This window comes from Pristiophorus japonicus, chromosome 20 (assembly GCF_044704955.1).
Source record: "Pristiophorus japonicus isolate sPriJap1 chromosome 20, sPriJap1.hap1, whole genome shotgun sequence".
In the NCBI taxonomy this organism is placed as follows: Eukaryota; Metazoa; Chordata; class Chondrichthyes; family Pristiophoridae; genus Pristiophorus; species Pristiophorus japonicus.
The window spans coordinates 3,333,399-3,354,201 of NC_091996.1; the positions used below are offsets into that span (position 1 = coordinate 3,333,399).

Sequence of the window (20,803 nt, forward strand, 5' to 3'; positions counted from 1 at the left end):
TCCTTTTCGGGCTCCCATGTTAGCTGATATTGTTAACAGCTCTCTCTCCTCAGGTACTGTTTCCCTCTCCTTCAAATCTGTCGTCATCACCAAAACCAACCCTCGATCCCTTCGTCCTTGCAAACTATCGCCCCATCTCCAACCTCCCTTACCTCTCCAAAGTCCTTGAACGTGTTATCACCTCCCAAATCCGTGTCCACCTTTCCCGCAATTCCATGTTTGAATCTCTCCAATCCGGTTCCCGCCCCTGCCATAGTATGGCTCTCATCAAGTCACAAATCACATCCTTTGTGACTGTGACCAAGGTAAACTATCGCTCCTCGTCCTTCTCGACCTGTCTGCAGCCTTTGACACGGTTGACCACTCCCTCCTCCTCCAACCTCTCCACCATGGTCCAGCTGGGTGGGCTGCACTCACCTGGTTCCCTCCTCCTCCAACCTCTCCACCATGGTCCAGCTGGGTGGACTGCACTCACCTGGTTCCATTCTTATCCATCTCATCGTAGTCAGAGAATCTCCTGCAACGGCTTCTCTTCCCCCCCCCCCCCCCCCCCCGCATCGTTACCCCTGGTGTCCCCCCAGGATCTATCCTTGGCCCCCTCCTATTCCCCATCTACATGTTGCCCCTTGGCGACATCATCCGGAAACACAGCGTCAGTTTCCACATGTACGCTGCTGACACCCAGCTCTACCTCACCCCCACATCTCTCCACCCCTCCTCGCTCTCTCAATTGTCAGATTGCCTGTCCCACATCCAGTTCTGGATGAGCAGAAATTATTGTTGGTCTCTGTCCCTTTCTCTCTCCCTTTCTCTCGCTGGCTCTCCCCTTCGCTCTGTCTCTTTCGCTCGCTCGCACTGACCCACTCGCTCGCTCTGTCCCTTTCGCTCTCTCGCTCTCTCTTGCTCGCTCTCCCTTTCTCTCGCTCGCTCTCCCCTTCGCTCTGTCCCTTTCACTCGCTCGCTCTGTCCCTTTCACTCACTCGCTCTGTCCCTTTCGCTCACTCGCTCTGTCCCTTTCGCTCACTCGCTCTGTCCCTTTCACTCATTTGCTCTGTCCCTTTCACTCACTCGCTCTGTCCCCCTCCCTCGCTCTGTCCCTTTCACTCACTCGCTCTGTCCCCCTCCCTCGCTCTGTCCCTTTCATTCACTCGCTCTGTCCCTTTCACTCGCTCTGTCCCTTTCACTCATTTGCTCTGTCCCTTTCACTCACTCGCTCTGTCCCTTTCACTCGCTCTGTCCCTTTCGCTCACTCGCTCTGTCCCTTTCACTCGCTCTGTCCCTTTCACTTGCTCTGTCCCTTTCACTCACTCGCTCTTTCCCTTTCACTCACTCACTCGCTCTGTCCCTTTCACTCACTCGCTCTGTCCCTTTCACTCACTCGCTCTGTCCCTTTCACTCACTCGCTCTGTCCCTTTCACTCCCTCGCTCGCTCTGTCCCCCTCCCTCGCTCGCTCTGTCCCCCTCCCTCCCTCCCTCGCTCTGTCCCCCTCCCTCCCTCGCTCTGTCCCCCTCCCTCCCTCCCTCGCTCTGTCCCCCTCCCTCCCTCGCTCGCTCTGTCCCCCTCCCTCCCTCGCTCGCTCTGTCCCCCTCCCTCCCTCCCTCGCTCTGTCCCCCTCCCTCCCTCGCTCGCTCTGTCCCCCTCCCTCCCTCCCTCGCTCTGTCCCCCTCCCTCCCTCCCTCGCTCTGTCCCCCCCCCTCCCTCGCTCGCTCTGTCCCCCTCCCTCGCTCGCTCTGTCCCCCTCCCTCGCTCGCTCTGTCCCCCTCCCTCGCTCGCTCTGTCCCCCTCCCTCGCTCGCTCTGTCCCCCTCCCTCCCTCGCTCGCTCTGTCCCCCTCCCTCCCTCCCTCGCTCTGTCCCCCTCCCTCCCTCGCTCTGTCCCCCTCCCTCCCTCGCTCTGTCCCCCTCCCTCGCTCGCTCTGTCCCCCTCCCTCCCTCCCTCCCTCCCTCCCTCCCTCGCTCGCTCTGTCCCCCTCCCTCCCTCGCTCGCTCTGTCCCCCTCCCTCCCTCGCTCGCTCTGTCCCCCTCTCTCCCTCGCTCGCTCTGTCCCCCTCCCTCCTTCGCTCGCTCTGTCCCCCTCCCTCCCTCGCTCGCTCTGTCCCCCTCCCTCGCTCGCTCTGTCCCCCTCCCTCCCTCGCTCGCTCTGTCCCCCTCCCTCCCTCGCTCGCTCTGTCCCCCTCCCTCGCTCGCTCGCTCTGTCCCCCTCCCTCGCTCGCTCGCTCTGTCCCCCTCCCTCGCTCGCTCGCTCTGTCCCCCTCCCTCGCTCGCTCGCTCTGTCCCCCTCCCTCGCTCGCTCTGTCCCCCTCCCTCGCTCGCTCGCTCTGTCCCCCTCCCTCGCTCGCTCTGTCCCCCTCCCTCGCTCGCTCTGTCCCCCTCCCTCGCTCGCTCTGTCCCCCTCCCTCGCTCGCTCTGTCCCCCTCCCTCGCTCGCTCTGTCCCCCTCCCTCCCTCGCTCGCTCTGTCCCCCTCCCTCGCTCGCTCTGTCCCCCTGCCTCGCTCGCTCTGTCCCCCTCCCTCCCTCGCTCGCTCTGTCCCCCTCCCTCCCTCGCTCTGTCCCCCTCCCTCGCTCGCTCTGTCCCACTCGCTCGCTCTGTCCCCCTCCCTCCCTCGCTCTGTCCCCCTCCCTCCCTCGCTCTGTCCCCCTCCCTCCCTCGCTCGCTCTGTGTCCCTCCCTGCCTCGCTCGCTCTGTCCCCCTCCCTCCCTCGCTCTGTCCCCCTACCTCGCTCGCTCTGTCCCCCTCCCTCCCTCGCTCGCTCTGTCCCCCTCCCTCCCTCGCTCGCTCTGTCCCCCTCCCTCCCTCCCTCGCTCTGTCCCCCTCCCTCGCTCTGTCCCCCTCCCTCCCTCGCTCGCTCCGTCCCCCTCCCTCGCTCTGTCCCCCTCCCTCCCTCGCTCACTCTGTCCCCCTCGCTTGCTGGGTCATCGAGAAGCCCTGAGCTCAGCCAATCCAGAGCTCGCCCAATGACTGCCGTCGTGCACTGGACATGGTTGGCAGTTCTGGCTGTTCCCCCTCCCCCCCACTCCTCACCCCGGCCTTGGGGCACTGAGGCTGACTAGGCATTCGATAAGGTGTCACATAAAAGGTTACTGCACAAGATAAAAGTTCATGGGGTTGGGGGTAATGTATTAGCATGGATAGCGGTTTGGCTAACTAACAGAAAACAGAGCGTTGGCATAAATGGGTCATTCTCTGGTTGGCAAACAGTGACTAGTGGGGTGTCGCAGGGATCGGTGCTGGGTCCTCAACTACATACAATCTATATTAATGACTTGGATGAAGGGACCGAGTGTAATGGAGCCAAGTTTGCTGATGATCCAAAGATGGGTGGGAAAGCAAATTTACACAAAAAATCTGCAAAGGGATAAAGGGCAAAAATTTGGCAGATGGAGTATAATGTGGGAAAATGTGAGGTTATCCACTTTAGCAGAAAAAATAGAAAAGCAAATTATAATTTAAATGGAAAAAAATTGCAAAGTGCAGCAGTACAGAGAGACCTGGGGGTCCTTGTACATGAAACACAAAAGTTAGTATGCAGGTTCAGGAAGGCAAATGGAATGTTGGCCTTTATTGCCGGGGGGATAGAGTATAAAAGCAGAGAAGTCCTGCTACACCTGTACAGGGTATTGGTGAGGCCACACCTGGAGTACTGCGTACAGTTTTGGTCTCCGTATTTAAGGAAGGGTATATTTGTATTGGAGGCTGTTCAGAGAAGGTTCACTAGGTTGATTCTGGAGATGTGGGGGTTGACTTAAGAAGATAGGTTGGGTCTATACTCATTGGAGTTCAGAAGAATGAGAGGTGATCTTATTGAAACATACAAGATAATGAGGGGGCTCGACAAGGTGGATTCAGAGAGGATATTTCCACTCACAGGGGAACTGAAAGTAGGGGACATAATCTCAGAATAAGGGGCCGCCCATTTAAAACGAAGCTGAGGAATTTCTCCTCTGGGGTTTGTAAATCTATAGAATTCTCTGTCCCAGAGAGCTGTGGAGGCTGGGACCAGCTGGTTTCAGCAGAGCACCGGGGTGGGGGACCTCAGTGATGGTTTGCCTTGCTGCCGGGTTTCTGTGTTCTTGTCTCGCTGCTGCCATGTCCCAGGGAGCACCCTGAATGACCTGCTTGTGCATTTTATGTTTGCGAAGGAGAGAGTGGGAGATCCGCCTGCAGGAGATCCTGGGGCCGCACTTTGTGTTGCTGTACTCGGCCGCTCACGGAGTCCTGCAGCTCTCCATGTTCATCAGGAGAGACCTCATCTGGTTCTGCTCAGGTGGGTGCTGCGGGGTCTGTGGTCAGTCCCATTACTGTGCAATACCGGAATGGTGCAGGGAGGCTGTTTTCCCCCTGGCTGGGGCATCTAGAACCAGGGGTCACAGTCTCAGAATAAGGGGTCGGCCATATAATACTGAGATAAGAACATAAAAAATAGGAGCAGGAGTCGGCCATACGGCCCCTCGAGCCTGCTCCGCCATTTAATAAGATCATGGCTGATCTGATCATGGACTCAGCTCCACTTCCCTGCTCGCTCCCCAAATCTATCTCCACCTTAAATATATTCAATGACCCAGCCTCCACAACCCTCTGGGGCAGAGAACTCCATAGATATACAACCCTCTGAGAGAAGAAATTTCTACTCATCTCAGTTTTAAATGGGTGGCCCCTTATTCTGAGAGAAAAACAGGGTTAATGTTTCAGATCAATAACTTTTCGTCAGAATTGGTGAGATGAAGTTTGACAAAGGGTCATCGACCCGAAACATTCACTCTCAGTTTCTGTCTCCACAGATGCTGCCTGACCTGCTCGGTGTTTCCATTAAGAACTGACGTTTATTGCCATATAGTGGGGACTGGGGGCTGCACTGGGTTACACCCCCCACCACCCACCCCCCACCCCTGGGACTGCGTTCAAACCCAGCTCAAACGCATAGGATGAAAACTCCCCTTTGCCTGGGGCTCTTTACTCAAGAAAAGAGAGGGTTGAGGGGAGTGCCTGATGGAGGTCTTTAAGATTAGGAAGGATTTCAACAGGGTAGACGTAGAGAAGATGTTTCTGCACGTGGGGAAGTCCAAAACTAGGGGCCATAAATATAAGATAGTCGCTAATAAATCCAATAGGGGAGATCAGGAGAAACTTCTTTTCCCAGAGTGTGGTGAGAATGTGGAACTCGCTGCCACAGGGAGGGGTTAAGGCGAATAGTATCGATGCATTTAAGGGGAAGCTCGATAAACACATGAAGGAGAAAGGGTAAGAAGGGTATGGTGATCGGGGGGGAAGAGGGGTTGGAGCATAAACACTGGCACGGACCAGTTGGACCGAATGGCCTGTTTCTGTGCTGTAAATTCTTTGGTTGTAAGTATGTAAAAAGGAAGAAAGTAACAAAGGGGAAAAATGTGTTAAAAAGACAAGCCTGAAGGCTCTGTGCCTCAATGTGAGGAGTATTCGGAATAAGGTGGATGAATTAACTGCGCAGACAGCAGTTAACGGATACGATTTGATTGGCATCACAGAGACATGGCTCCAGGGTGACCAAGGCTGGGAACTCAACATCCAGGGGTATTCAATATTTAGGAAGGTTAGGCAGAGAGGAAAAGGAGGCGGGGTGGCGTTGTTGGTTAAAGAGGAAATTAATGCAATAGTAAGGAGGGACATTAGCCTGGATGATGTGGAATCGGTATGGGTGGAGCTACGGAATACCAAGGGGCAGAAAACGTTGGTGGGAGTTGTGTACAGACCACCAAACAGTAGTAGTGAGGTTGGGGACAGCATCAAACAAGAAATAAGGGATGTGTGCAATAAAGGTACAGCAGTTATCATGGGCAACTTTAATCTACATATTGATTGGGCTAACCAAACTGGTAGCAATGCGGTGGAGGAGGATTTCCTGGAGTGTATTAGGGATGGTTTTCTAGACCAATATGTCGAGGAACCAACTCGAGAGCTGGCCATCCTAGACTGGGTGATGAGAAATGACTAATTAGCAATCTTGTGCGAGGCCCCTTGGGGAAAAGTGACCATAATATGGTAGAATTCCTTATTAAGATGGAGAGTGACAAAGTTAATTCGGAAACTAGGGTCCTGAACTTAAGGAAAGGTAACTTCGACGGTATGAGGTGTGAATTGGCTAGAATAGACTGGCAAACGATACTTAAAGGGTTGACGGTGGATAAGCAATGGCAAACATTTAAAGATCACATGGATGAACTTCAGCAAATGTACATCCCTGTCTGGAGTAAAAATAAAACTGGGAAGGTGGCTCAATCGTGGCTAACAAGGGAAATTAAGGATAGTGTTAAAACCAAGGAAGAGCCATATAAATTGGCTAGAAAAAGCAACACACCTGAGGACTAGGAGAAATTTAGAATTCAACAGAGGAGGACTAAGAGTTTAATTAAGAGGGGGAAAATAGAGTACGAGAGGAAGCTTGCAGGGAATATAAAAACTGACTGCAAAAGCTTCTATAAATATGTGAAGAGAAAAAGATTAGTAAAGACAAACGTAGGTCCCTTGCAGTCGGATTCAGGTGAAATTATAATGGGGAACAAAGAAATGGCAGACCAATTGAACCAATACTTCGATTCTGTCTTCACGAAGGAAGATACAAATAACCTTCCGAAGGTACTAGGTGACAGTGGGTCTAGTGGGAAGGAGGAACTGAAGGGGTAGGCCATTTAGGACTGAGATGAGGAGAAACTTCTTCGGTCAGAGAGTTGGTGACCTGTGGAATTCCCTGCCGCAGAGAGTTGTTGATGCCAGTTCATTGGATATATTCAAGAGGGAGTTAGATATGGCCCTTACGGTTAAGGGGATCAAGGGGTATGGAGAGAAAGCAGGAAAGGGGTACTGAGGGAATGATCAGCCATGATCTTATTGAATGGCGGTGCAGGCTCGAAGGGCCGAATGGCCTACTCCTGCACCTATGTTTCTATATCCTTATTAGGCGGGAAATTGTGTTAGGGAAATTGATGGGATTGAAGGCCGATAAATTCCTGGGGCCTGATGGTCTGCATCCCAGAGTACTCAAGGAAGTGGCCCTAGAAATAGTGGATGCATTGGTGATCATTTTCCAACAGTCTATCGACTCTGGATCAGTTCCCATGGACTGGAGGGTAGCTAATTTAACACCACTGTTTAAAAAAGGAGGGAGAGAGAAAACGGATAATTATAGACCGGTTAGCTTGACATCAGTAGTGGGGAAAATGTTGGAATCGATCATGAAGGACGAAATAGCAGCGCATTTGGAAAGCAGTGACAGGATCGGTCCAAGTCAGCATGGATTTATGAAGGGGAAATCGTGCTTGACAAATCTTCTGGAATTTTTTGAGGATGTAACTAGTAGAGTGGACAAGGGAGAACCAGTGGATGTGGTGTATTTGGACTTTCAAAAGGCTTTTGACAAGGTCCCGCACAAGAGATTGGTGTGCAAAATTAAAGCACATGGTATTGGGGATAATATACTGACGTGGATAGAGAACTGGTTGGCAGACAGGAAGCAGAGAGTCGGGATAAACGGGGCCTTTTCAGAATGGCAGGCAGTGACTAGTGGAGTGCCGCAGGGCTCAGTGCTGGGACCCCAGCTATTTACAATATACATTAATGATTTAGATGAATGAATTGAGTGTAATATCTCCAAGTTTTCAGAGGACACTAAACTGGGTGGCGGTGTGAGCTGTGAGGAGGACGCTAAGAGGCTGCAGGGTGACTTGGACAGGTTAGGTGAGTGGGCAAATGCATGGCAGATGCAGTATAATGTGGATAAATGTGAGGTTATCCATTTTGGGGGCAAAAACACGAAGGCAGAATATCTGAATGGTGGCAGACTAGGAAAAGGGGAGGTGCAACGAGACCTGGGTGTCATGGTACATCAGTCACTGAAAGTGGGCATGCAGGTACAGCAGGCGGTGAAGAAGGCAAATGGCATGTTGGCCTTCATAGCTAGGGGATTTGAATATAGAAGCAGGGAGGTCTTACTGCAGTTGTACAGGGCCTTAGTGAGGCCTCACCTGGAATATTGTGTTCAGTTTTGGTCTCCTAGTCTGAGGAAGGACGTTCTTGCTATTGAGGGAGTGCAGCGAAGGTTCACCAGACTGATTCCAGGGATGGCTAGACTGACATATGAGGGGAGACTGGATTAACTGGGCTTTATTCACTGAAGTTTAGACGGATGAGAGGGGATCTCATAGAAACATATAAGATTCTGACGGGACTGGACAGGTTAGATACAGGAAGAATGTTCCCGATGTTGGGGAAGTCTAGAACCAGGGAACATAGTCTTAGGATAAGGGGTAGGCCATTTAGGACTGAGATGAGGAGAAACTTCTTCAGAGAGTTGTTAACCTGTGGAATTCCCTGCCGCAGAGAGTTGTTGATGCCAGTTCACTGGATATATTCAAGAGGGAGTTAGATATGGCTCTTATGTTTAAGGGGATCAAGGGGTATGGAGAGAAAGCAGGAAAGGGGTACTGAGGGAATGATCAGCCATGATCTTATTGAATGGTGGTTCAGGCTCGAAGGGCCGAATGGCCTACTCCTGTACCTATTTTCTATTTTTCTAAAAGTAAACGTTGGTCCCTTAGAGGCAGAGACAGGAGAAATTAATATGGGGAATAAGGAAATAGTAGAAACTTTAAACAAATATTTTGTATCTGTCTTCACAGTAGAAGACACAAAAAGCATACCAAAAATGATGAACTTAATATAATTAATATAACTAGAGAAAAAGTACTAAACTAATGGGACTAAAAGCCAACAAACCCCCTGGACCTGATGGCCTACATCCTTGGGTTCTCAATGAGGTGGCTGCAGAGATAGTGCGTGCATTGGTTTTGGTCTTCCAAAATTCCCGAGATTCTATAACAGTCCCAGCGGATTGGAAGGTGGCAAATGTAACCCCGCTATTCAAGGAAGGAGGGAGAGAGAAAACAGGGAACTACAGACCAGTTAGCCTGACATCAGACGTCAGGAAAATGCTGGAATCCATTGTTAAGGACACTTAGATAATCATAGCACGATTAGGCAGAGTTAACATGGTTTTATGAAAGGGAAATCGTGTTTGACAAATTTATTGGAGTTTTTTGAGGATGTAACGAGCAGGGTAGATAAAGGGGAACCAGTGGGTGTAGTATATTTGGATTACCAAAAGGCATTCGATAAGATGCCACATAAAAGGTTATTACACAAGATAATGGATCATGGCATTGGAGGTAATGTATTAGCATGGATAGAGGATTGATTAATGGACAGAAAACAGAAAGTAGGGATAAAAGGGTCTTTTTCAGGTTGGCAAACAGTAACTAGTGGAGTGCCGCAAGGATCAGTGCTGGGGCCTCAGCTATTTACAATCTATATTAATTACTAAGATGAAGGGACCGAGAGTAAGCTTTCCAAGTTTGCTGATGATACAAAGCTCAGTGGGACAGTAGGCTGTGAGGAGAACACAAAGCGTCTGCAAAGGGATATAGACAGACTGAGTGAGTGGGCAGTAAGGTGGCAGATGGAGTATAATGTGGGGTAATGTGAGGTTATTCACTTTGGTAGGAAGAATAGAAAAATACTATTTTTTGAATGGGCTGTCTTTTGATGAGCGATTGTGTAGAATGGGCCTTTACTCTGGAGTTTAGAAGACGGAGAGGTGATCTCATTGAAACATACAAGATTCTGAAGGGGATTGACAGGGTAGATGCTAAGAGGTTGTTTCCCCCGACTAGAGCATCTAGGACTAGGGAGCATAGTCTCAGGATAAGCAGTAGGCATTTAAGACAGAGACAAACACTCCCAGGGCAGGTACAGCACGGGGTTAGATACAGAGTAAAGTTCCCTCTACACTGTCCCATCAAACACTCCCAGGGCAGGTACAGCACGGGGTTAGATACAGAGTAAAGCTCCCTCTACACTGTCCCATCACACACTCCCAGGGCAGGTACAGCACGGGGTTAGATACAGAGTAAAGTTCCCTCTACACTGTCCCATCAAACACTCCCAGGGCAGGTACAGCACAGGGTTAGATATAGAGTAAAGCTCCCTCTACACAGTCCCATCAAACACTCCCAGGGCAGGTACAGCACAGGGTTAGATATAGAGTAAAGCTCCCTCTACACTGTCCCATCAAACACTCCTAGGGCAGGTACAGGGGGTTAGATACAGAGTAAAGCTCCCTCTACACTGTCCCATCAAACTCTCCCAGGGCAGGTACAGGGAGTTAGATAGAGTAAAACTCCCTCTACACTGTCCCATCAAACACTCCCAGGATAGGTACAGCACGGGGTTAGATACAGAGTAAAGCTCCCTCTACACTGTCCCATCAAACACTCCCAGGGCAGGTACAGCACGGGTTAGATACAGAGTAAAGCTCCCTCTACACTGTCCCATCAAACACTCCCAGGATAGGTACAGCACGGGGTTAGATACAGAGTAAAGCTCCCTCTACACTGTCCCATCAAACACTCCCAGGGCAGGTACAGCACGGGTTAGATACAGAGTGAAGCAATTACCTGAGAGTTTCATCATGTGGGCTTGTGGCGATTTGAAACTGGGTCTGCTGACACTGCCCTGGACTCATTACACAGCACAATGTCACAGATCCAGTTTGAGCCCAGGCCCAAATGGTGAATGGAAATGTGTAAGCACCCAGCCCGCTCTGTCAGTGAGGAATTACTGAGTGTGGTTCAATCTCGAGCAGTTAGTGACAACATTGATTGCTTGTCGCTCTCTGAACCGCAATTTGATTGGAAGCTGGAAATTGCTCCTGGGGTATATATTTTTAAATTGACATGTTGCCTGTGGTAAGGACGGATCCTATTCCCGGCTGGGTGTGGGGATTGTCAGGCTTGAGGATTTACTGAACGTGCCTCATGTCCCTCCCTCAGAGGTAGAACAAGCGGCGGTGACCACTCGAATCGTCTCCCAGATCAAGACCAAAGGAGCCGTGGGGATTTCTTTCACTTTCTTCGGGACGTCCTTCCTCTTCCTGACTTCTCACTTCACCTGTAAGTTTCCCAGAATCTGTTTCTCACCGGCTTGTGTCCCCCCGCCCCCTCGGGCCGAGGGCCAGCTCCTCGAGCGCAAGGTTAGAGAGAGCGGGAGAGGCGAGCAGGAGGATCGGAGCGAGGTGACACAGAGCTGGTCAGCTGGTTGAAGAGGGGTGGACTGAGGTCGATTGTGGAGTCGGAGTTTGATGGCCCCCTCGTCACTGTCCCCAAAACCAGAAGGGAAAGACGTACATTTATATAGCGCCTTTTACAGCCAATGAGGTACTTTTGGAGTGTAGTCACTGTTGTAATGTGGGAAACGCAGCAGCCAAATTGCGCACAGCAAGCTCCCACAAATAGCAATGTGATAATGACCAGATAATCTGCTTTAATGATGTTGATTGAAGGATAAATATGGACACCGGAGAGAACTCCCTGCTCTTCAAAATAGCGTCCGTGGGATCTTCACCTGAGAAGGCAGACGGAGCCTCGGTTTAACGTCTCAATCGAAAAGGGGTGCCGCTGACAATAAAGCACTCCCTCAGTATTGCCCCTCCAACAGTGCGGCACTCCCTCAGTACTGTCCCTCCAACAGTGCGGCACTCCCTCAGTACTGCCTCTCCGACAGTGCGGCGCTCCCTCAGTACTGCCCCTCCGACAGTGCGGCTCTCCCTCAGTACTGCCCCTCCGACAGTGCGGCTCTCCCTCAGTACTGCCCCTCCGACAGTGCGGCGCTCCCTCAGTACTGCCCCTCCGACAGTGCGGCGCTCCCTCAGTACTGCCCCTCCGACAGTGTGGCGCTCCCTCAGTACTGTTGAGTCGAGGGAGTGTAACCCACTGAGCCACGGCTGACCCCACAGGAAATAGTTGTCCTCTATTCACCATTTCAAAACCCGTGGGCATTTTTTTAAAACTGCTTTAAATCATGGCAGATGGAGGGCAGTGAGACAGTATTGGTGGTTTTATGATGTACTGAGAGAGGCAGAGATGGGGATACAGCACTTTCTCACTTCAGTTTCTCTCGTTCAGCGGGGCAAGGGAAGGTTTACGAGAGGATCCTGGACTATAATAAAACAATCGAAGCCATGGCATTGCCGAGGATTGTCCCTGACACCAACGTCTACAGATCCGACCCCTGTGAGTACCCGCGCTTAACGGAGCCGAGAAATACTGGGTGAAACGGCACAGAAACAGGCCATTCGACCCCACTGCTCTGTGCCAGGGTGCCTTCCCTCTCCATCTCACCCCATCCCCATATCCCCCTATTCCTTTCTCCCCCATGTGTTTATCCAGCCTCCCCTTAAATGCATCGATACTATTCGCCTCAACCCCTCCCTGTGGCAGCGAGTTCCACATTCTCACCGCTCTGGGTAAAGCAGTGTCTCCTGAATTCCCCGTTGGATTTATTAGTGACTGTCTTATATTTATGGCCCCGAGTTGTGGTCTCCCCCACAAGTGGAAACATCTTCTCTACATCTCCCCTACATCTCCCCAATCGAACCCTTTCATCATTTTAAAGACCTCTAACAGAGCAGGCAGCACCTGTGGGACTGTGAGAGAGAGCGTGCATTAACCTCGAACCTTTCGCATCCTCCCGGCCTACCAGAGCCCTTCACAGTCCGTGCATTACTTCCCAAGTGCAGTCACTGTTGTCAGGTATGTGCTCAGCAAGATCCCACACACAGCAACCGCGGTGAACAGCCGGGATGATGGTGGTGGCAGTCGGAATGCCGGGACAGCGGGGCCAACTCTCCCGCTCTTGTTCCAATGGTTGGTCGTGGGATCATTCACATCACCGCCCTCCCCGCCCCCCCCCCCCCCCCCACATCCCCGAGAGGGCAGGCGGGGCCTCACTTTAACGTCTGACCCAAAATATACAAACGCAGCCCAACAGCAACCCCGCGGACCGAGCCCTGGGGTGGGCTCCAACTACTGGGCCCCTGGGCGGGGAGTGGGCTCCAACTACTGGGCCCCTGGGCGGGGAGTGGGCTCCAACTACTGGGCCCTGAGTGGGGAGTGGGCTCCAACTACTGGGCCCCTGAGTGGGGAGTGAGCTCCAACTACTGGGCCCCTGAGTGGGGAGTGAGCTCCAACTACTGGGCCCCTGGGCGGGGAGTGGGCTCCAACTACTGGGCCCCTGGGCGGGGAGTGGGCTCCAACTACTGGGCCCTGGGCGGGGAGTGGGCTCCAACTACTGGGCCCCTGGGCGGGGAGTGGGCTCCAACTACTGGGCCCCTGGGCGGGGAGTGGGCTCCAACTACTGGGCCCCTGGGCGGGGAGTGGGCTCCAACCACTGGGTCCCTGGGCGGGGAGTGGGCTCCAACTACTGGGCCCCTGGGCGGGGAGTGGGCTCCAACCACTGGGTCCCTGGGCGGGGAGTGGGCTCCAACTACTGGGCCCCGAGTGGGGAGTGGGCTCCAACCACTGGGCCCCTGGGCGGGGAGTGGGCTCCAACCACTGGGCCCCTGGGCGGGGAGTGGGCTCCAACTACTGGGCCCCTGGGCGGGGAGTGGGCTCCAACCACTGGGCCCTGGGCGGGGAGTGGGCTCCAACTACTGGGCCCCTGGGCGGGGAGTGGGCTCCAACTACTGGGCCCCGAGTGGGGAGTGGGCTCCAACCACTGGGCCCCTGGGCGGGGAGTGGGCTCCAACTACTGGGCCCCGAGTGGGGAGTGGGCTCCAACTACTGGGCCCCGAGTGGGGAGTGGGCTCCAACCACTGGGCCCCGATTCTGGAGTGAGCATGAGACTCACTGCACCCCAGCGGCAGCCCCCCCCCACACCGTTCACAGACAGGGGGAGGTCAAATCAGCCATTTATCCATCGCGCTTTCTTCACCCGCTTGCTGCAGATGACGTGACGACCCGATTTGATGATGTTTTCTGGTTCGGTGACTTTAACTTTCGGCTGGATGTGAAGCGAGCGGTGATCGACGAGCTCCTGCACAGCAACGCGGAGGACAATCTCAGCTCCATTCTACACTACGATGAGCTGACCAAGAAACTACAGGAGGGTAGGGCCAGTCTGTGAACCTTCCCAAACACATGAGGGAGTGGGGGCCAGCCTGGGGTACAGGTCCCACACACACTGACTCACTGGGGTACGGGTCCCACACACACTGACTCTCACTGGGGTACAGGTCCCACACACACTGACTCACTGGGGTACGGGTCCCACACACACTGACTCACTGGGGTACGGGTCCCACACACACTGACTCACTGGGGTACAGGTCCCACACACACTGACTCACTGGGGTACGGGTCCCACACACACTGACTCTCACTGGGGTACGGGTCCCACACACACTGACTCTCATTGGGGTACGGGTCCCACACACACTAGCTCTCACTGGGGTACGGGTCCCACACACACTGACTCTCACTGGGGTACGGATCCCACACACACTGACTCTCACTGGGGTACGGGTCCCACACACACTGACTCTCACTGGGGTACAGGTCCCACACACACTGACTCTCACTGGGGTACGGGTCCCACACACACTGACTCTCACTGGGGTACAGGTCCCACACACACTGACTCTCACTGGGGTACAGGTCCCACACACACTGACTCTCACTGGGGTAAGGGTCCCACACACACTGACTCTCACTGGGATATGGGTCCCACACACATTGACTCTCACTGGGGTATGGGTCCCACACACACTGACTCTCACTGGGGTACAGGTCCCACACACACTGACTCTCACTGGGGTACGGGTCCCACACACACTGACTCTCACTGGGGTACAGGTCCCACACACACTGACTCTCACTGGGGTACAGGTCCCACACACACTGACTCTCACTGGGGTAAGGGTCCCACACACACTGACTCTCACTGGGATATGGGTCCCACACACATTGACTCTCACTGGGGTATGGGTCCCACACACACTGACTCTCACTGGGGTACGGTCCCACACACACTGACTCACCGGGGAACCAGTATCGTGCCGAGACGCGCCTGTACATGAGATGTGACATCACCTGCCGACGCTCTGTCCCCACCGTGTGTATCGAGAGAGAGCGTCACAAAACATTGCTGCTGCTCACTGACCTGGTGTCCTTGTTTCCTCAGGCTCCATTTTTAAAGGTTTCAAAGAAGCTGAAATAAATTTCCCACCAACCTACAAGTTTGACATCGGCTGTGACGTTTACGACAGCAGTGCCAAGTGTCGGACTCCTTCTTACACGGTAAGGAGTTTGGTTCCGGAGCATTATCAGGCATTGCACTTCTTGTGGGCGTCTGCTCTTTAACCAGTCTTCCCCAGAACGCTACACACTTTATTTTATTGATCAGCTGGTGGTCTGATGGAGGGTCTGGAGAAGCTGGCACTGTTCTCCTTCGAACAGAGAAGTTTAAGGGGAGATTTAATAGAGTGTTCAAAATTACAAGTTCTGATAGTTTAAATAAGGAGAATCTGTTCCCAGTGGCAGGAGGGTCAGTAACCAGAGGACACAGATTTAAGGTCATTGGTAAATGAACCAGGGGGGAGATGACTTAGATGAAGGGACAGAGTGTAATGTATCCAGATTTACTGACGATATAAAGCTAGGTAGGACAGTAAGCTGTGAGGAGCATCTGCAAAGGGATATAGATAAATTAAGTGAGTGGGCAATAAGGTGGCAGATGGAGTATAATGTAGGGAAATGCAAGATTATTCACTTTGGAAGAAAGAATAGAAAAACAGAATATTTTTTAAATAGTGAGTAACTTTTAAATGTTGGTGTTCAGAGATTTGGGGGTCCTTGTGCAAGAAACACTGAAAGCTAGCATGCAAGTGCAGCAAGCAATAAGGAAGGCAAATGGCATATCCTTTATTGCACAGGGGGTTGGAGTACAAGAGTAAGGAAGTCTTGCTACAATTGTACAGGGCCTTGGTGAGACCAAACCTGGAGTACTGTGCACAGTTTTGGTCTCCTTATCTAAGGAAGGATATACTTGCCTTGGAGGCAGTACAACGGAGGTTCACTAGATTGATTCCTGGGATGAGAGGGCTGGCCTATGAGGAGAGATTGTGTCGAATGGGCCTATACACTCTGGAGTTTAGAATAATGAGAGGTGATCTCATAGAAACATACACAATTCTGAAGGGGATTGACAGGTTAGATGCTGAGACGTTGTTTCCCCCGGTCTAGAATTAGGAGGACAGTCTCAGGATAAGGGGTAGCCCATTTAAGACAGAGATGAGGAGGAATTTCTTTGCTCAGAGGATTGTGAATCTTTGGAATTCTCTGCCCGAGGGCTGTGGATATATTCAAGGCTGAGATTGATAGATTTTTGGAGTCTAGGGGAATCGAGGGATATGGAGATCGGGGAGGAAGGTGGAGTTGAGATCGATGATCAGCCATGATCTTACTGAAAGGCGGAGCAGGCTCGAGGGGCCGTTGGGTTTTACTGCTCCTCCTACTTATGTTATGAGAATTATTTTAACGCAGCGAGTTGTGATCGGGAACACGCTGCCTGAAAGGGTGGTGGGAGCAGATTCAATAGTAACTTTCAAAAGGGAATTGGATAAATACTTGAACAGGAAACATTTTCAGGGCTTTGGGGAAGAAGTAGGGGATTGGGACTAATTGGATAACTCTTTCTAAGGATGGAATAGCAGGACAGCAGAGCTGAAGGAAAGGGAAGGACTGACATTTATACAGCACCTTCCACCATCTCATGATGTCCCAAAGCACTTTACAGCCAATGAAGTACTTGGAGTGCAGTCACTGTTGTAATGTGGGAAACGTGGCAGCCAATTTGCACACAGCAAGCTCCCACACACAGCAATGTGATAATAACCAGATAATCTGTTTTTAGTGATGTAGATTGAGGGATACTGGGGAGACCTCCCCTACTGTTCTTCGAAATAGTGCCATGGGATCTTTTATATGCACCTGAGGGGGCAAACTGGGCCTCGGTTTAACATCTCATCCGAAAGTACTCCCTCAGTACTGCCCCTCCGACAGTGCGGCACTCCCTCAGTACTGCCCCTCCGACAGTGCGGCGCTCCCTCAGTACTGCCCCTCCGACAGTGCAGCACTCCTTCAGTACTGCCCCTCCAACAGTGCGGCGCTCCCTCAGTACTGCCCCTCCGACAGTGCGGCGCTCCCTCAGTACTGCCCCTCCGACAGTGCGGCGCTCCCTCAGTACTGCCCCTCCGACAGCGTGGCGCTCCCTCAGTACTGCCCCTCCGACAGTGTGACACTCCCTCAGTACTGCCCCTCCGACAGTGTGACACTCCCTCGGTACTGCAATGGAGTGTCAGCCTGGATTATGTGCTCAAGTCTCTGGAATAGGGGTTGAACCCACGACTTTCTGACTCGGAGGCGAGAGTGCTGCCCACTGAGTCGAGGTGGTTGCGGTTCGATGTGGGTGTTGTTAGGGGGTGTGTGTAAAACAGAGACTCACAAACCACTTGCTTCTCTTGTCCTGCAGGACCGGATTATATACAAGAGCCGGCAGAAAGGAGACATCCTTGTGGTTAAATACAGCTGTTGCTCCTCAATCAAAACATCCGACCACAGACCCGTCTACTGCTACTTCCAGGTCAAGCTCCGGCCCGGGAGGGATAAGTGAGTGAGCGCGTTATTTCCCTCCGTGTCTCCCCTGTCCTGCTGACGATGGCGTTCCATCCTCCCGTGCTGTGCCCAAGTACCCCGAACAAGGTGGGCAGCCCGAGCCCACACCGACACTGTCCTGTTCAGCCTCCACGCACGCCTACTTCCTCCAGTGAGCCCTGTGAAACAGGAGCTGAGTGATTATCTCCCTCGCTGGGAGAGCAGAGGGCCCATCAGGAGCTGTCCTGTCATCCGGGACTTTCCAAAGGGTGGGATCCGAGAACTGAACAGGCATTGGGGATCAGGGAGTGTGTGTTAAATACAACTGGATAATTGGGAGTGTGTGTATTTTAAATACCAAGTGGATTATCGGGAGTGTGTGTATTAAATACAAGTGTCTGCTTCACTCCTGCAGCATTCCGTTGTGTGCCGGCCAGTTTTACCGGGATATCTACATGGAGGGAATAAAGAGAAGGTTCCTGAGGGACCAGAAAAAGAGAAGTTTCAGCAACCAGAAGAACAGCACAGTCTGCAGCGTGTCCTGACTGACAGCAGAGACTAAATGGGGAGCTTGCCTTACCCCCCAATCCCAGCAGTCACAGGTCGGACTGCAGAGAGGGTGCTAGCCACAGGCCTGGCTCCCACCCAGGAGGGAGGCCCCTGAGTCAGTCACGGACCAGTCACAGGTACAAGGACACTGGGGCAGGAGGAGCGATGTGTAGGACAGCTGTGCTCACATTAATCCACTATTAATGCTGTTTGTTTTATAATATTTTGTAGCTTTCAGTATTTGCAAAACATTGAAAAATGTCCATGTCAATCAGATTTTTCCTAACTTTGCTGTTTCAGTGTGAGTGACTTGGACCCACAGCAAAATGGTTTTAAAATATATTTTTTTCCCCCAAGACTCCCCCTCCTGAAGGCACTGACTCTCACTGGGGTACGGGTCCCACACACACTGACTCTCACTGGGGTACGGGTCCCACACACACTGACTGTCACTGGGGTACAGGTCCCACACACATTCACTCTCACTGGGGTACAGGTCCCACACACACTGACTCTCACTGGGGTACAGGTCCCACACACACTGACTCTCACTGGGGTACAGGTCTCACACACACTGACTCTCACTGGGGTACAGGTCCCACACACATTCACACTCACTGGGGTACAGGTCTCACACACACTGACTCTCACTGGGGTACGGGTCCCACACACACTGACTCTCACTGGGGTACGGGTCCCACACACACTGACTCTCACTGGGGTACGGGTCCCACACACACTGACTCTCACTGGGGTACGGGTCCCACACACACTGACTCTCACTGGGGTACGGGTCCCACACACACTGACTCTCACTGGGGTACAGGTCCCACCCACACACACTGACTCTCACTGGGGTATGGGTCCCACACACACTGACTCTCACTGGGGTACAGTCCCACACACACTGACTCTCACTGGGGTACGGGTCCCACACACACTGACTCTCACTGGGGTACGGTCCCACACACACTGACTCTCACTGGGGTACGGGTCCCACACACACTGACTCTCACTGGGGTACAGTCCCACACACACTGACTCTCACTGAGGTACGGGTCCCACACACACTGCCAGGATGTTGGACTGATCGAGAACACTGACGGTGCATCTGTCCTCCCAGGGGATTTGCAGGATTTTGCGGAGATGGCGTTGGTGGTATTTCTCCAGCAATTTGAGATGTCTACTATATTAAATTATATCACTGCTTGTGTGCTGTGAGCAACTCTTAAGTTGGGCACCGTCTCCTTTTCGGTTAGGCTGGTGGATGGGGCACAATTGAGCGCTGAGGGGGACGCTCAGCTTTGCCCAAGCTCTGAGAGTCTCTCCGGCTGCTGTCCGTAACAGTGACCCAGCCTGGACTGGGGGAAGAGTTGCCCTGGGACATTAGCTCCGACCACACTGAGGTCTCCAAGCACAGTCCAGGGACACGCGCCTCCTCCCATCCCCCTCGGGGACCTCCATCGATTGCAATAACCCGACCCCCTCCCCTCAGGCGGTGAATGGCACAGCCCTTTCCTGAGGACTGGGTGTGTCCAGCAGCTTAAGCTGGAGGGTTTGACTTGGTCCTCAATGTTCACCGCTCCATGTACCTGGGGCAGAGGGGGCCTGTTACCCCACTCCTCCTCCTCCCAGCGGGGGGTTGGAGATCGATGGGACCGGGAATGGCCAGTGGTTTTAGGCTGCAGTTCCCTGAGGCCACTTTATACCGAGGAGTTTGTCCTGTGGTTTCTGCAGCATCTGAACTTGTGCTTTATATATATTATAACACTGATTTTTATTTTGATTTCACTGACTTTTTATGAAAAATAAATGATTTTTAAAGAATTCAGCCTCCTGGGTCGGCCCTGGTTCCAGGAACTCTTGCTTTAACAGTAAAACATGCTCGGCTCCCCGTGAGCCCACAAGGTTGGTGAATGCCCCCCGGGAGATCCTGGTTGAATCGTGTTGCCCTCGAGTAGGAGAGGGGGAGGTGGAGGTGGAGCGAGGGGCCCCGAGTCACGGGGAAGTCCAGAGGTCCGAGCCGGAGCAGGTTCTGAAGCGTCGACTCCAAACGCAAGCGGGTGTGGGGTGGAGAGGAGGTCATCGAGAATCTGCCGTCCGCTGTCCCAGGGAGGGACGGCAAGTCTCCAAAATGTGTTCAAAAGGTGGCTTTGTCCGTCGGAAAGGGAGGTGGGTCACCCAACCCTCCGCCAAAAACAAAGGACGGGATTCCAGAAGTCCGGGGGTGTGGGGGCTGGGAGAAAGAGAGCCGCTACGCATAGGATTTGGCCGGTCCGGCCTTGAACTTGGCAGCGAGAGTTTGGGGCCCAGAAGAGGCGAGGGCCCAGGGGCAGCACGGACCAGCCCACACTGCGATATGTGAGCACTGGGTCCGTGCAGCAGAGCAGGTCTCCGGTCGTCCTGGTTAATCCTTGCCCCTGGACCAAGACCTCGCTCTGTCAAACCCGTGTGGTGGCTGGTGTACAACGGTCACCCCACATTCAAAAAATCCACACACAGGCATCTTCCACCCTTCAGGATGTAGTTCGGGATCTGGAATATTAGGTCCTTCATTGAAACACCTGTAAACTCATCCCTTTTCGGCGTGGAAGCAAGTCATCCTCGCTTCGAGGGACTGTCTATGGTGATGGGTTCCAGGAGCATTGTCAGCCCTGTCGCTCCCGCCTGTGCAGCCCCCTATTCCAGGTCGCAGCCCCCTATTCCCGGTCGCAGCCCCCAGTCACAGCACGCAGCCCCCA

General features: G+C 52.9%; 1 protein-coding gene across 3 annotated transcripts in view; it reads left to right on the plus strand.

The window, feature by feature from the left end:
* Positions 1-19,889, plus strand: part of inpp5e (inositol polyphosphate-5-phosphatase E) — a 38,716-nt gene extending 18,827 nt beyond the window's left edge. For 2 of the 3 annotated variants that reach the window (XM_070863648.1, XM_070863650.1), the window contains 7 exons: positions 4,140-4,264; positions 10,857-10,976; positions 11,988-12,095; positions 13,808-13,969; positions 15,043-15,158; positions 17,392-17,528; positions 17,929-19,889. In XM_070863648.1, the coding sequence (XP_070719749.1) occupies positions 4,140-4,264; positions 10,857-10,976; positions 11,988-12,095; positions 13,808-13,969; positions 15,043-15,158; positions 17,392-17,528; positions 17,929-18,058 (898 nt within the window). In that variant the 3' untranslated portion in view covers positions 18,059-19,889. The remainder of the gene's footprint in view (positions 1-4,139; positions 4,265-10,856; positions 10,977-11,987; positions 12,096-13,807; positions 13,970-15,042; positions 15,159-17,391; positions 17,529-17,928) is intronic. The other variant, XM_070863651.1, reaches the window with a different exon arrangement.
* Positions 19,890-20,803: the final 914 nt, after the last annotated feature.